This window comes from Tursiops truncatus, chromosome 16 (genome assembly GCF_011762595.2).
Source record: "Tursiops truncatus isolate mTurTru1 chromosome 16, mTurTru1.mat.Y, whole genome shotgun sequence".
NCBI lineage: Eukaryota > Metazoa > Chordata > Mammalia > Artiodactyla > Delphinidae > Tursiops > Tursiops truncatus.
Window position 1 is genome coordinate 62,764,001 of NC_047049.1, and position 17,484 is coordinate 62,781,484.

The 17,484-nt window shown below is 45.6% G+C and overlaps 1 protein-coding gene across 2 annotated transcripts in view; it reads right to left on the minus strand.

Moving 5' to 3' along the window:
• Nucleotides 1-17,189, minus strand: part of STOX1 (storkhead box 1) — a 50,306-nt gene extending 33,117 nt beyond the window's left edge. Inside the window, exon 1 of one of the 2 annotated variants that reach the window (XM_073793529.1) lies at nucleotides 16,784-17,189. In XM_073793529.1, the coding sequence (XP_073649630.1) occupies nucleotides 16,784-17,093 (310 nt within the window). In that variant the 5' untranslated portion in view covers nucleotides 17,094-17,189. The remainder of the gene's footprint in view (nucleotides 1-16,783) is intronic. The other variant, XM_019936169.3, reaches the window with a different exon arrangement.
• Nucleotides 17,190-17,484: the final 295 nt, after the last annotated feature.

Sequence of the window (17,484 nt, forward strand, 5' to 3'; positions counted from 1 at the left end):
GACAAGCCACAGACTGGGAGAAAACATTTGCGAAACACATATCTGATAAAAGGCATATCCAAAACGTATGAAGAACTCCTACAATTCAATAAGGGAAAAAAACAAACTTTTTTTTGTTAAGTGGGCAAAAGATTTTAACACACACTTCATCAAAGATACAAATGGCAAATAAGCACACGAAAAGATGCATTAGGGAAATACAAGGTAAAAACACAATGAAATACCACTATCCACCTATTAGAATAGCCAAAAATAATCAAACCAAATCAAATACAGTATCAACGCTGAAACGGAACACTCATATGTTGCTGCTGAGAATAAAAAATGGTACAGTCACTTAGGAAAATAGCCCTCTAATCCCATGCCTAGGTACTTACCCAAGAAAAATGAAAACATACAGCCACACCAAGACCTGTTAGCAAATGTTTACTGCAGCTTTATTCATAATCACTAAAATCTGTAAGCAAACCTAAACGTCCATCATCTAGGTGAATGGATGAACATGTGGAACATCTATGTGATGGAATACTACTCAGCAACAAAAAGGGACGAATTAACGATACACACACTGATGAATCTCAAAAGCATTACCCAAAGTGCAAGAAGCCAGACACAAAGGCTACACACTGTATGATGCATTTATAACATTCCAGAAAAGGCAAAACTATAGAGACAGAAATCAGATCAGCAGTTGCCAACGGTCAGGGGTAGAAGGATGGGATTGATTCCAAAGGGTCATTAGGGAATTTGGGTGGTGATGGAAATATTCTATATCTTAATTGTGGTGGCGATTACAAACTGTTTATATTTGTCAAAACTCAGACCTGTATACCTAAAAACGTTCATTTTTCTGTATGTAAATTATACCTCACTAAATCCCCAGAAAAGAAGGCAAATATTTCATTTTTTAAATATAATTTATAGGGCTTCCCTGGTGGTGCAATGGTTAAGAATCTGCCTGCCAATGCAGGGGGCACGGGTTCGAGCCCTGTACCTGGAAGATCCCACATGCTGCAGAGCAACTAAGCCCGTGCGCCACAACTACTGAGCCTGCGCTCTAGAGCCCGCGTGCCACAACTACTGAGCCCATGTGCTGCAACTACTGAAGCCCAAGTACCTAGAGCCCGTGCTCCGCAACAAGAGAAGCCACTGCAATGAGAAGCCTGTGCACCACAACTAAGAGTAGCCCCAACTCGCCACAACTAGAGAAAGCCCGCACACAGGAACGAAGACCCAACACAGCCAATAAATAAATAAATCATTTTAAATAAAGAAATAAATATAATTTATAAGTAACTGCACTTATGCAAGACTAATCAGCCATGGAAAATTCTGTATAGCTAGACCCTTCCATCAAATGAATAGTTAAAACTGATGGTCTTAGACTTGGGGGGGACAAGAGCTGTTGTGATTTTTAAAGAATCTCACAAGGGAATTCCTATCCTTAATTAACTGTTAAAGAAATGGTGCAGAGCCTTAGAAAGGTAGGTACCTTATATCAACAAGAAGGGGATCATTTTGCACATTTTTTCCCCAACAGATAAATTTTTCAAGTCAATTATCATGTAACAAGCTTAATATTGCAAATGATCTTGGGCAAGCAGTTTGTTTCCTCATCTGTAAAAACTTAGCTGATCTAAAGAGTTCTCTGCATTGTAAAAGCTTAAAGTCTGACTTTCCTACTAGCATAATTTAGCTGAACCTCCAGGGGGGCACTGAATGCCCTCTGATCCAGGAAACCCGTGAACTCAAGAAAGGCAAACTCAGGCTTCCCTGGTGGCACAGTGGTTGCGAGTCCGCCTGCCGATGCAGGAGACACGGGTTCGTGTCCCGGTCTGGGAAGATCCCACATGCCGCTGAGCGGCTGGGCCCTGTGAGCCATGGCTGCTGAGCCTGTGCGTCCGGAACCTGTGCTCCGAAACGGGAGAGGCCACAACAGTGAGAGGCCCGCGTACCGCAAAAAAAAAAAAAAAAAAAAAAAACCAACAACCAGGGATCAAATCTGCACCCCCTGCCGTAGAAGCCCCAGGGAAATCTCAATTTATTTATATTTTTATTGACGTATAATTGACCTACAACACTGTGTTAGTTCCAGGTGCACACCATAGCGATTCAATATTTCTGTACATTACAGAATGATCAGCACCAAAGTCTAGTTACCATCTGTCACCAAAGTTATTACAATATTAGGGCTTCCCTAGTGGCACAGTGGTTAAGAATCCGCCTGCCAATGCAGGGGACACGGGTTCGAGCCCTCATCCAGGAAGATCCCACATGCCACAGAGCAACTAAGCCCATGTGCCACAACTACTGTGCCTGCGCTCTAGAGCCCACGAGCCACAACTACTGAGCCCTCGTGCCATAACTACTGAAGCCCGTGTGCCTAGAGCCCGTGCTCCGCAACAAGAGAATCCACAGCAATTAGAATCCCACTCACCGCAATGAAGAGTAGCCCCCGCTCGCTACAGCTAAAGAAAGCCCGTGTAGCAACGAAGACCCAACGCAGCCATAAATAAATAAATAATAAAGTTCCCTTAAAAAAAAAAAGTTATTACAATATTACTGACTATGTTCCTTATGCTGTACATTTCATCCCTGTGACTCATTTATTTTGAAACTGGAAATTTGTACCTCAATCTCCCTCACTTATTTCATTCATTCCCCCAAACCCCCTGCCCTCTAGCAACAATCTGTTTGTTTTCTGTATCTATGAGTCTACTTCTATTTTGTGACACTTGTTAATTTTTTGTTTGTTTTCTTTTGTTTTGCCATGCAGCACAGTTTGTGGGATGTTGGTTCCCTGACCAGGGATTGAACTCGTGCCCTCGGCAGTGAAAGCACAGAGTACTAACCACTGGACTGCCAGGGAATTCCCAATTTTTTTGTTTTTTAGATTCCACATGTAAGTGAAATCATACAGTATTTGTCTTTCTCTGTCTGACTTATTTCACTTAGCATAATATCTCCTAGGTCCACCCATATTGTCACAAATGGCAAGATTTCATTCTTTTTTATGGCTGAGTAAAATTCCATTGTGTGTATGTGTGTGTGTGTGTGTGTGTGTGTGTGTGTGTGTATACACACACACAATCTTCTTTATTCATTCATTTATTCATTTACTGATGGACACTTGGCTTGCTTCCATATCTTGGCTATTGTAAATGCTGCTGCAATGAACATTAGTGTTTTTTTAATTAGTGTTTTGTCTTCTTCGAATAAATACCCAGAAGTGGAATTGCTGGAGGGTACGGTTTTAATTTTTTGAGGAACCTCCCTATTGTTTTTCATAGTAGCTGTATCAATTTACGTTCTCACCAACAGTGCGCAAGGTTCCCTTTTCTTCATATCCTCGTCAGCACTTGTTTTTGGTTGTCTTTTTTTTATTTGGCCGCACCGCGTGGCATGTGGGATCTTAGTTCCCCAACCAGAGATCGAACCCTGGCCCCAGCAGTGAAAGCACTGAGTCCCAACCACCAGACCACCAGGGAATTCCCATTGTTGTCCTTTTGATAATAGCCATTCTGACAGGTGTGAGGTGATACCTCACTGTGGTTTTGGTTGCATTTCCCTGATGATTAGTGATGTTGAACATCTTTGAATGTGTCTGTTGGCCATCTGTATGTCTTCTTTGGAAAAATGTCTATTCAGGTCCTCTGTCCATTTTTTTATTGAGTTGGTTTTTTTTGATGTTGAGTTGTATGAGTTCTTTGTATATTTTGGATATTACCCCTCATCAGATATATCATTTGCAAGTATATTCTCCCATTCAGTAGGCTGCCTCTTTATTTTGCTGATAGTTTCCTTTGCTGTGTAAAAGCTTAGTAGTTTGATGTAGTTTGTTTCCCTTGCCTAAGGAGACATATTCAAAAAAATAATGCTCTTTGACTGATATCAGAGTGTACTGCCTATGTTTTCTTCTAGGAGTTTTATGGTTTCAGGTCTTACATTTAGGTCTTTAACCCATTTTGAGTTTATTTTTGTCATTTCTTTTTCTTTCTTTCTTTCTTTCTTTTTTTTTTTTTTTAGCTGTACCACACGTCATGTGGGAGCTTAGCTCCTAGACCAGGGATCGAACCCATGCCCCCTGCAGTGAAAGCACAGAGTCTTAACCACTGGACCACCAGAGAAATCCCTTGAGTTTATTTTTGTAAATGGTGTGAGAAAGTAGTCTAGTTTGATTCTCATGCCTGTAGCTGTCCAGTTTTCTCAACACCATTTATTGAAGAGACTGTCTTTTCCCCATTGTATATTCTTGCCTCCTCTGTCACAGATTAATTGATCATATAAGCATATTTCTGGGCTCTCTATTCTGCTCCATTAATCTATGTGTCTGTTTTTGTGCCAGTACTATACCATTTTGATTACTGTAACTTTGTAATATAGTTTGAAATTGGGGAGCATGATACCTTCAGTTTGTTCTTCTTTCTCAAGATTGTCTTGGCTATTCAGGGTTGTCGTTGAGACCTTGATAGGGAACACACTGAATCTGTAGATCACTTTGGGTGGCATGGACATTTAAAAAATATTAAGTCCTCCATTCCATGAACATTACCTTAGTCTTAATTAACATAATAAAGGCCATATACGAGAAGCCCACAGCTCATATCATAATCAATAGGAAAAAACTGAAAGCTTTTCCTCTAAGATCAGAAACAAGACAAGGATGCCCACTCTCACCACTTCTATTCAACATAGTCCTGGAACTCCTTGCCAGAGCAATTAGGCAAGAAAAAGAAATAAAAGTCAGCCAAATTGGAAAGGAAGAAGTAAAATTATCTATTTGCAGATGACATGATCAAATATGAAGAAAACTCTAAAAACCCCACAAAAAAACTGTTAAAATGAAATGAAAACTGTTAAGATGAATCAACAAAGTGCAGGATATAAAATCGACATACAAAAATTAGTTGCCTTTCTATTTACTAACAAGGAACTATCTGAGAAGGAAATTAAGAAAATAATTCCATTTGCAACAGTACCAAAAGAATAAAATCCTTAGGAATAAATTTAACTAAGGATGTGAGAGACTTGTACACTGAAAACATTGATGAAAGATAAGAAATAAATGGAAACATAGCTTGGTGCTTGTACTTTGTACTTTACAAAGTGTTTTCACGGTAGTATCTCATTTGAGCCTGATGCCAATGCTGTGAAGTAGAAGGGCAGGTAGAAGGCTTGCCAACAGACAAGGCAACTGAGGCCCCAAGAGGACTGGATGAGAAGCTGGTTATTCATCAGGTTAGTGACAGAGGGTTAGATCTTGGGTGTCCTGCATGGCCTTTGGGCTCTTTCTACGGCCTTACTCAGATGACAGAGTAACCACTTAATAAGCACCAACAGCATAAACTGCAGTGGACCACAGGGGTTATGTAACCCCGTCAAAGGCACCGCCAGTGCAGGCAACAATCTCTACGGAAGATGATACACACATAAGGCTGGGAAACATCTACGTTGTATCACATTAAATAGGATTATGAACGTAATCACACACACATACATGTACTCTACTGCTTGATACTCTTCAGCGGCCTCAGGCTTAAATCCACATTCCTATTCCTCAGTATAGCAGTCAAGGCCTGTCACAGGCCAGCCCCTCTCCAGGCCCTTCATGCCACTGCCTACCTCCCATTCCATGCTCTGGCTGTGCTCGGCTGCTTGTGGTTCCTCATGTGGGCCATGCCCAGGGACACATGCCCTCTCCCCACCTCTTCTTAAAATGTGCTTCTTGGGCTTCCCTGGTGGCGCAGTGGTTGAGAGTCCGCCTGCCGATGCAGGGGACACGGGTTCGTGCCCCGGTCCGGGAAGATCCCACATGCCGTGGAGCGGCTGGGCCCGTGAGCCATGGCCGCTGAGCCTGCGTGTCCGGAGCCTGTGCTCCGCAACGGGAGAGGCCACAACAGTGAGAGGCCTGCGTACCGGAAAAAAAAAAAAAAATGTGCTTCTCATCAAGCTAACATCTACTTATTCCTTCCATCTTAGTTCAGGCATCACCTTCTCCTGGACACATATGCACACGTGCACACATGCATGGGACTCTTGGTCAGCTGTCCTTCTATCGCTCCATATGATTCTGTATCACTTACTTGTCCATCTGACTCCTAGTCTGTGAGCTCCTTGAGGTCAGGGCATGAGCCTTTTGTCCCTCTGAATCGTGTGTGCACAGGGCCAGGCACACAGTAAAGGCTCAACGCATACCTAACAAATGACTGTGCGAGCACGGAGGCCCAGCATGGAGCGCTCCAACAGCCTCGCGACTTCAGACGCTTCGCAAAGCAGGATGCTATTAAAGAATCAAGATGGCTGGGAAGGGATAAGGGGAAGGTGCAACTTCCCTGATTGTGGAAAATATCTCAAGCAACTTCAATGTGAGCTTTTGCCTGTTCTTCCCTGGGCCTCCTGACACAGGTGACGTTAGTGCCCAGCCAGGGGTTGGGAAACCTGAGCCAGTCAACAAAGCCAAAGTGAGCAGTGGACTGTTCACAGCTGAAGACCCAGCGGCCCAGAAAAATGAGGTGACTGACCTGAAGGCTCCCTGAAACTTAGCAGCAGGGTTAGTTCCAAACTCAGGCATCGGAATCCCAGTTCAGGGCTCTCTCTACAGCACCAGGCACCCTTTGGATCTGAGGTAAGGCTCAAAGGGCTGTGGACCTGACCGGCACCAAGGGTCTTACATAGGACAGGAAGCACACGACAAAAGGACAGAGATCTTGAACATAAACATGTGCCAGACCAGCAATAATCAGCACAGGTCCCAGCGGAGATAGGCTATCGAGAGAATGAGAATCCAGAGACACATTTTCTTCTCCCTCCGTGCTAAAGATTCCCGTGTGTTTGTTGCTTTCCTGACTTTGACTCTGGACAAGGCTGCAGGCTGAATGCCTCAGGTACCTTATCTTCAAAATAACCTGCAAAGCAGCTATTAGATCCTCATTTGTACCTATGAAGACAATAGAGCTGAGAGGGGTAAGTATTTAGCTCAAGGGCCCAGAGCTAGTAAGTGGCAGGGCAGGAATTTGAACCTGGGTTTTCTCTACTAACCGAAGTGGCTTTGCGTGATCAGGAAACTTTAAACCACAGCTTGCAGGGACTCTTCAAGTCTCAGTTTTGCTGTCTGCAGCTGAAGATGATTCTGTGCTGGTGTTCTTCAGTAGTGATCCATGTGAGATCCACAGGGGTATTTAAGAAGCTCAATGCATGGTACAATGAAAGAAGGAAGATGACCATGTTTTAAAACGAACAGTCTGGAGCTGACCATCAAACTTTCTGGGCATTCATCCCTCAGCCAGCAGCAGAGGTAAGAACGGAAGTGTCTGAAACTCAAGGATGACTCAACAGTTTGCTTTTCCTTGGAGAGCAACAGACACGTAAATATACCCAGTGCTGGAGACTCTACTCATGGCAGACATGGGAGAAACCGAAGAGCACCCATCTCAGGCACCCAGGAGAGGGAACAGCATGCAAAGACAGCCTATGTGAGAGCCCAGTTTGTTCAGAACACAGCACCCAGGTCTGGCTGAAGGGAAGTGGGATGGTCAGTCTTATATGTCAGCCTGGCTAAGCTACAGCTCCCGTTATTCAATCAAATGCTAACCCAGGCTTTGCTGTGAAGCTACTTTACAGACGTGATTAAAGGTTATAATCCATTAACCTAAATAAGAGAGATTATTCTACATAATCTAGGCTTCCATCAGTTGAAAGGGCTTAAGAGCAGAACTGAGGCTCCCCGAAAGAAGAAACTCCACATACGCCCAGCGGCCTTGGCTTGTGCCTGTGAGTTCCAGCCTGCCCCTCCTGATGGCCAGACCTACAGATTTGGGACTTGCCTTGCCAGACCTCACAATCATGCAAAGCCAATTCCTTGTAATAAATCTCTCAATATATATCTCACACTGGATCTGTTTCTCTGATTGATCCCTAACTGATATAGGAAGACAGGCACGTCTCAGAAGGTGGGGATAAAGGGAAAGCTCAAGCTGGACCTGGATTAGAGAGCCCTGCAGTGCATGTTAAAGGCTCTGGACTTTTCCTGAAAAGATAAGGGGAGAAGCAGAAGGGATTCCAGCAGATGAAGAGCAGGATCAGATCTGCATTTTAGATGCTGTGAGCCTGTCTCCCTGTAGGATGGTGAATGAACTGGAGCACACAGGGCAAGACAGGAGGTGGCACCACAAAAAGGGAGGAAGCTGGAGCCATAATTCAGGTAGGAAATGGTGAGATCTTGGTTGGACAAAGGCCTAGCAGTGGAAATGGAGAGAAAGGGGTGGGTTTGAGAGAAACCGAGGAGTTCAGCCTCGTAGAACTTGGTGACCTACTGGCTGGGGATGAGGGAGAGGGAAGAGGACTCCAAGCTGATTTTCAGGTTGATGGCGCCTTTCATCCCGCTGGACCTCAACGCTACATGGCAGCAACTAGAGGTGCCGTCTCTCGTGCACCAGCTGCCAAATCAAAACATGAAGCCAAGGACACTCACTAACTACCCAGATGCTACATACAGATCATCCAGCTTGATAACAAGGATATGCCTACAAGACACCCTGGTGTGAGCCCTTTGGCTCTTTTAGACTGAATCCTTCAGCTGCCCCTGTGCAGAATAAGGTAAAAGGCAACATCTGGCAGAACAAAGCCAGAAAAACCTGGCTGGAAAGATCCTGGGTAGGAAGGAGGGAGGTGAGAGCAGGGGCATGGTCAGAGCAGCTGTTTCTGCCATTTCCCAGACCTTGGAGTAGACCAAAGGCCTGGTGGGAATCTGATAGCCTCAGGGGGAGAGGGAGTGCTGGGGCTCTGGCTGGTGAAAAATACCAGAGCTTCCACAGGAACCCTGGGAGAACTGGTGGTGAACAGAGAGGAAGACAAGAAACCCAAGCAACACCACCCACATCGTAGCTTTGACTCCATTTCCTGTCTGCAAAATGGGCAGAGTTATTCCACTTACCACCAAACAGGAGAAAAGGGATAATCAAGCTAGAAAAGACTTGGAAAAATACCAAGGTCTCTCTGGGAGAAGGGAGAGCTGGAACAGAGGCATTTGTTTTAGTGACTGGCTAAACGATCTTGTCATCACCATTACTTTCTTTATGGTCATGACATTTTTTTTTTAACTTTTTATTATTTATTTTTGGCCGCATTGGGTCTTCACTGCTGTAAACAGGCTTTCTTTAGTTGCGGCGAGCAGGGGCTACTCTTCGTTATGGTGCATGGGCTTCTCACTGCGGTGGCTTCTTTTGTTGCGGAGCACAGGCTCTAGGCGTGCGGGCTCCAGTAGTTGTGGCACATGGGCTCAGTAGTTGTGGCTCGCGGGCTCTAGAGTGCAGGCTCAGTAGTGGTGGCGCATGGGCTTAGTTGCTCCGCAGCATGTGGGATCTTCCCGGACCAGGGATTGAACCCGTGTCCCCTGCACTGGCTGGCAGATTCTTAACCACTGCACCACCAGGGAAGTCCCAGGGTCATGACATTTTAAAAGAGGAAAAGACAGGACCTAAAAACATTCATTAATGAGGTTTTGTTTCTAATAACGGTGGACAAGATGCTACTAGACTAACCCTCTTGAAAATAACCATAACCTTGGACAAAATAGAAAAGCTTTTCCCTGAAGGTACTGAAAAGCAAACAAAATCAGGCATAAACCGGAGGGGTGGTCCTCTTGGAAGGAAATGGCAATGGATAAGTTTTCCATTTCTTTTTATAGCTCTTCACCTAAAGGCAGGCTCCATTAGGAGCCAGGCCGGGAGGCTAAAACTTTGGTAGAAACCCAAAAACCAGTCTTACTGGCTTAAAGAATCTAAGGCCACTTTGGAGCAGCTACAACAGCAAGAAAGTGATGCTGGAAAGGACCGAGCCAAGGAGGTGGAACCGCAAAGTCTGCGTATAAACTCAGTCTGACTCTATGGCTGAACTATGAACTATGCATGCAGAGGGCATAACTAGCCTACTTTAAGAGATTTTAGCTGCCATTTACTACAGGGGAAACAGAGTTCAGAGATTTGAGCCCAGCCACATTAAGTGCCTGATAAACAGAAAAATCAAACTCTACAGAGGAACATAACAATCCAGAGTCTCTAAAACAGATCACTCATCATGTCAGAGATACAATCCACAGTACTAAACAACACAGAAACAGGAAAATGCGAACCATTCAAAAGAAAAGGCAACCAATGAGACTGACCCTGAGATGACTGAGATATTAGAATGACAAGGATTTTTATAGAAGCTGGTATAACTATGCTGAAAGATTTTAAAAAGAAAACATACTTGTAATGAACAAATTGGAAATCTCATCAGAGAAAAAATTATTAAAAAATAACCAAATGGGATCTACCCAAGAATAAAAATATATGTCCACACACAGACTTGCAGCATATGTTCATAGCAGCATTATTTATAGTGGCCAAAAAGTGAAACCAACCCAAATAACCATCCACTGATGAACAGATAAGCAAAACATGCTATATTCATACAATTAATATTATTCAGCCATAAAAATGAATGAAGTACATACGATACAACACAAATGAACCTTGAAAACATTATGCTAAGTGAAATATACCAGATACAAAAGACCACATTTACGTGTGATTCCATTTACATGAATCGTCCAGAATAGGCAAACTCATAAAGACAGAGGGTAGGGCTTCGCTGGTGGCGCAGTGGTTGGGAGTCCATCTGCCGATGCAGGGGACACGGGTTCGTGCCCCGGTCGGGGAGGATCCCACGTGCCGCGGAGCGGCTGGGCCCGTGAGCCATGGCCGCTGACCCTGCGCGTCCGGAGCCTGTGCTCCGCAGCGGGGGAGGCCACAGCGGTGGGAAGCCCGCATACCGCAAAAAAAAAAGACAGAAGGTAGATTCGTGGCTGGCAGGGGCTCAGGCGAGGGGAGAATGGGGAGAAACTGCTAGTGGGTACAGTGTTTCTTTTGGGGGTAATGAAAACGTTCTGGAATTAGATAATGGGGATGATTGCACAACATTCTGAATATACTAAAACCCAATGAATTGTATACCTTAAAATGGTTAATTTTATATGTGAATTAAAAGGTAAGGTAAAAAACATTATGGGAAAACTGGGTGATGAATATAAAACTCTGTACTATCTTTGCAATTTTTCTGTAAATATAAAATTACTCCAGGGACTTCCCTTGCAGTCCAGTGGTTAAGACTCTGTGCTCCCAATGCAGGGGGCACAGGTTGGATCCCTGGTCAGGAAACTAAGATCTCACATGCCTTGTGGCATAGAATAGAATAATTCCAAAATAAAAAGTTTATTTTAAAGTAATTCTATATATAATAGCATCCAAAAACATTCTTAGGAACATAAATTTAAAAATATATTCAAGACCTGTACACTTAGAAGTACAAACCATTGCCAAGAGAAATTAAGAACACTCAAGCAGAGTTATACCATGTTCATGAATTGTTAAGATGTCAATTCTCCCTAAATAAGGGTGACCAATCATCCCAGTCTGCCTGGAGGGGGTTCTCAAGATGCAAGAATATCATTTCTAAAACCAGGGCAGTTTGGGGAAAACCAGGATGAATTTCTCATCTAACTTCAAATTGATCTATTGTTTCAATACAATCCCAATTAAAATCTCAGCTGTTTTTTTTTTTTAGAAATTGACAAGCTGATTCCAAAATTTATGTGGAAAAACAAAGAACCTAGAGTAGCCAAAACAATTTGGAGGAAGAACAAAGTTGGAGGACTCACAATATTTGATTTCAAGTCTTACTAAAAACTACAGTAAGTACGGTATTGGGTGAAAGGATAGACTCAAGATGAATGGAAACAGACCCTCACATATATAGTAAACTGATTTTCAACAAAATTACAAAGGGAATTCAATGAGAAAGGCTAGTCTTTTCAACAAATTGTCATGAACAATTGGACACCCATATGACAAAAAAAAAACAAGCCAAAAACTTCAAACTACAATTCATACCATTCACACAAATAACTCGAATGGATCATAGACATAAATATAGAACCATAAAACTATAAAACTTCTAGAAGAAAACACAGGAGAAAATCTTTGGGGCGTGCAAATTAAAACTACAAGATACCACTATATACCCCCGGAATAGCCAAAATTAGAAAGACTGACAACATCAAGTGTTGGCAAAGATGTGGAGCAACCAAAATGTCTCATTTCATGGGTAGGAGTGTAAAATGGTACAACCAGTTTGGAAAAAGGTGTCCTAAAACTAAACATAACCTACTCAATGAGTCAGCAATTCCTCTCCTAAGTAAGGACCCAAAAGAAATAAAAGCTTAAAAAATGTGTACACAAATATTCATAAAAGCTTTTTCGTAACAGCCATACTGGAAACATCCCAGGAGTTCATCTAGGGGTAAATGAATAAACGGTGGTATATTAATAAAATGGAATTCTACTCAGCAATAAAAAGGAACAAATTAGTAATGCAACGGAGATGAATCTCAGAAACATGACGCTGAGTGAAAGAATCCTCACACAAAAGAGTACATAGTATATGATTCCATTTACTTGAAGCTCTTGAACAAGCAAAATTAATTTACGGTTTAAAAAATCAGAATAGTGGTTACTTCTGAGGGTGGAGGAAGAGCTGACTGGGAAGGGGCAAGAGGGAACTTTCTAGGGTAATGGTAATGTGCTAAATCCTGCTGGAAACTTGGGTTACACTCATGTGTATTACTTGAAAAATGCATAAAATGCTACACTTATGATTTGTGCATTTCACTAAATGCAAATTTCACTTTAAAAATTCCATTAGCTACTAAATCCAACAGAATGCCCACTGCCAATTCATGATAGGACTTCAGAAACAAGAATAGGAATTGGACCGTTCCCTCTTCTCAGCATCTCTACACACTCCCCTTGGACACTCCCCAAATCAGATAAGGATAAGTCGTTTGCCCAACTCTTGAACCATCAGGCACCAGGTACCCTTGAGCTCTTCTTCTCCCAAACAAGATCCCAAAATAGATTCTGAAATTTATACCTAGTATAAAAGAGTGATTGGCCTCTACTCTAGCTGGGCACTTGTTTTTTGGGGTTTTTTTTTGCAGCACCATGTGGCATATGGGATCTTAGTTCCCGGACCAGGGATCAAACCCGTGCCCCATGCAGTGAGAGCGTGGACTCTTAACCACTGGACGGCCAGGGAAGCCCCTCAACTATCCCCTCTTGAACTGAATATGAAATAAACAGGCCGACTCCGTTTTCTCCGAGAACACGTGCAACTCTAATTGAAAGATACATTAAAACATAGAAAAAAAACTAGAACAGTACCTAGCATATGAATACATTAATGAAGCAAGTATTTTGAAGAAGCCACAGGCTTTTTCCTTTTTTTTTTTTTTTTTTTTGGCCCCGCTATACGGCTTGCAGGATCTCCGTTCCTCGACCCGGGACTGAACCCAGGCCACGGCAGTGAAAGCCCAGAATCCTAACCACTAGGCCACCAGGGAACTCCCCATAGGCATTTTTATTTTTATCTTATTTCAATGAAAAAGGATGAAAGGCCACACTGAGCCTTTCATCTAAAAGAGTGGGGATACCTCAGCTATAAATTTCGAGGAACAAACTACTTTGGCCAAGTAGCCATCCCTCCCTTACCCCAGGAGGCCATCATTAACCTTTCAACTCCCCAGTGGGTGTGGTCCTCTAGCAAGAACTGATTCACCCAAACAAACACAGGTGTCCCCCACCTGTACCACCTGCAGTGGCTCAGCCTGGGAAGCAGAGGACTCCCTCCAGCTTCCAGAGCTCAACCCTTTCATTTGTTAAGGTCATTTGCTAATTAAAAAAAAAAAAGAAACAGAAAACACTTGAGGACTAGAGCACAAAAGAAGAGTTAGCTCCTGGTTATCCTGCTAAAGATCCTTTGTCCCCTTTTTAGGGAAATGCTGTCAGCCTGGAAACTATTTTTCTCATCAGAGTAAAGCTGAGGTAGAGAAAGTGAAGAGGGAAAGAAGAGACACAAAACATAGAGAAAACATGACCTCCTGCAGACCTTAAATTCAGGTCTGTCCCTGGGGCTCAGGATGCTCCTGTCTGCTTGGCCACAGCGCTCCTTCCTCATATCTTATGAGGCCTCCATGAGCCCCAGGTCCAGAAGCCCAGGAAAAGGACCCGTGGAGCACAGTGGGTTTATAAAGCTGATGACCACCCCGCCTCCCCTCCCTGCATTTTCTCTGAGCTGATAAGCAACACTCCCCACGCCCAAATGCTCTTATGTAGGAGTATGTGAGCCTTAAAAAACAAAACAACAACAAAATCTATAGCAAAGAGACCAAATTGATCTGACCAAATTGATGCTTTTGTCTTTTTCTAGAATTTTGCTCTTTCCCACAAAGTAACAGCAAGAGTGGAATGCCTGCAATAGTTCTCAGCTGCTCTTCCTTGCCTTCCTGGAAGCCCATTTTAGCCTCTGGAAGCCAATGATGCCAGATTTGGGAAAGCAAGCAGACTGAAACTTCCAGTTTCTTTGGGAGAAGTCAGCTCCTCCTGCCAACTTCTGGGACTCTTAAGATGGCCCAAGAGCTGCATTGATGCCTCCTCTCCTTTGATCTGACCCAAGGACCCCCAAGTGAGAGTAGTAATTAGCAACTCTATTCAAAACAAACCTCCCTCCCCATGTGCATCCCCCGACTAGCATCAAATAAGATCTTTCCCCGTTTTGCTCCTCAAAATGTCCTAAGAGCTGGTTTTGTACAAATTACAGCTAAATGTCCAAATTCTTACCACGACTCTGTTAAAAACCTCAAAATCATTCCTGCCAAGAGCCCCACATCAGGGGAGATGACCCAGTGTAAAGACCACTGTATTGCACACTCCACAGACTACAATGTCCATCACATCCTGAATTGTGCAATAGGTAGGCAGCACTACCTAGTGGGTGGAGAATCAGAGTATTTGATAATACATTCACTTTGTCCACTGCATCTTTCAGATGGCAGAACACAGGGCCAACCCAGGAACCAGCATTCACCACTGCTGGCTGGACCCCAGGTGGCGGCATCACGGCCGCCTCTGGCTTAGCACAGGCCCTCTCTATTTCACCCTCAGGTCCAGACCCCAACCCCATCCACTCCCTCTCTGCAATGTACTCTATGCTCACCCTTTGAAAGGGGGTGGGGGAACCAGAGAATGCAACCACTAATTCAAACCAGAAAAACCCGAGGACACAGAAGTGAAAAGAGTTTTTCATCCAGTCTGTCTGAAAGACCCCTTCCCCTTTAAGAATTCTGGCTTGGCTACTTGGCTCACCGCTGTCAGCCAGAAACCTATTTTCTTCACTCACTCCTGCAAGTAAAAGGAAGTGAAATGTGTGTATGTGGCTTTGCAACTGAGCTCTTTTTTGCGCTTAAGGGAAGAAAGGTGGGGGTCGGGGGTAGAGGTACCACACAGAACTGGATGCATGGAGGTGAGAGGCCAAGGTGTAACCTCACTGGCCTGGGATGTGGAGACGTCATCTCTGACTAGATGATACACAACATCAAGTGCCTCATGATACCCTGCTGCTTTACACCTGGGGACTAAAACAAATGTTTTTTATTTGCTGCTGCTTCTCCTCCCCCTTCTCCCAGGATGATTTATGGGCTGAGAGAGAGAGGGGGTTGCTTGGTAGGAGTCAAAATTTTGGGCTGGAACAACTGGTGACTTGTCAACAGCACACCATCAAATGGTCCTCACAACCCCACTAAATACAGACAGAACCAGCCTGTGACAAGGAGCTGACACCCACCTGAGTTTCGTAGGTAACAGAGACCACTCGGCGGTGCAGTGGTTTAAGTTCTCAAATGAAAAGCTATTTTATCCAAGCAAAAAGCTTTTGTTTCCTAACAAACGGGCTCTCTGAAAAGACTGGAAAAGAGGAACTCTCTCTATTTAGGTAATGGGATGGGATGTGTCCACAGCGCCATTTGTTATTTCTTTTTCCCTAGCAGTTAACAACCCCAAACCTTCCGCTAGGCCCTGATCCAAGACCACCACCATGGCAGCATCCAGTACAGCAGGGCATGAAAACCACAGCCTTTAGTCCGCTCCCAGTCTGTCATTTGAAACAAACAAACAAATGGACTTCCCTGGTGGTGCAGTGGTTGAGAATCTGCCTGCCAATGCAGGGGACATGGGTTCGGGCTGGAAGATCCCACATGCTGCTGAGGAACTAAGCCCGTGAGCCATAACTACTGAAGCCCGCGAGCCTAGAGCCTGTGCTCTGCAACAAGAGAAGCCACCGCAACGAGAAGCCCGCGCACCGCAACGAAGCGTAGCCCCCCCTCGCCACAACTAGAGAAAGCCTGCACGCAGCAATGAAGACCCAACGCAGCCAAAAATTAATTAATTATTTTAAAAAGCCAGCTCACAATCGGTAAAATCTGGCCAGCCCCTGGTGCACCCTTCCTGAGCACCCCCATGGAGCCGAGACTGAGGCCCCTGTCTCCTGACCGCAACTCTGGCTCCCCGGGCCCCAAACCTCTCTGCCTAGAGCATCACTTTTGCAAGTAGAAAGTTCCTACCAGGACCCTGTGCACTCCACTGGCTGAAAGAGTTGAGGAATGGAGTCACACTGGAGTCGGCTCAGGGCAGCGCCCAGGCATATCTTAGAGGCCGAAGCTCCTGTGTGCCACAGAGGGAATGTCTTAGGAGGACGGCCCTCCTCCAGCCACTCAGTCTGTCCTCCCAACCCCTCGGCCCCCACCGCCACCTCCCGCTCCTCAGCGTTGAGCCTCGGGCGCACGCAACCCGGCGGCTGGGGCTCGGTCCCGCAGCTAGCGCGAAGCGCCCTCCCCTCTGGGCCCCACACTCACCCACCGCCCGGATGCGGAAGCCGCGCGGAGGGCGCAGCGCCCGACGGCACCAGGCGTCGCGCAGCACCTGCAGGCTGGCCGGAGGCGCGTGCACCAGCAGCACCCCGCGCCGCAACCAGCCCTGGAAGGCCAGCCGCGAGGCGGCGCGCGCCAGCCGCGAGTTCCAGAAGCAGCGTGTGTTGGCGCGGCAGAAGGCGCGAAACACCGCACGCCCGCCCGGCTCCTCCGCGCCCCCCGCCGCCTCCTGCGCCTCCAGCCTGCAGAGCACGAGCGCCAAGGAGCCCGGCGCCAGTTGCACGGGCCGGGCCATGCTGCCTCGGCGGCCAGGCCCCGTAGCCTAACGCATCGCCGGGCTCGGCAACCGCGCTGCACTGGTGGCTGCGGCCGGCGGGAGGGTTCGGCTTACTGCGCTCAGCGCCGGCTGCCGGGAGAACGGGACTCCAGGGGGCGGGGCCGATGTACGCGCCAGGCCGGGGGTGGGGCGGGACTCGCAGGCTGGGACGCCCACCGCTCTCCCCCCACGCAGGAGCCCAATAGTGGTTTCCAGGCGCTAAGTTCTCAGGTCATTCTCCACACCCCAGCCAGGTCTCTGCCCACCCAGTCCCCGAACTCCCACCCCGGGCGACTCCCTTCACTTCTCTGGTCCCCGGCAGTCCGGAGCTCCTCTTCCCGCGATGGGCGCTCACTGGGGCTTTTCCAAG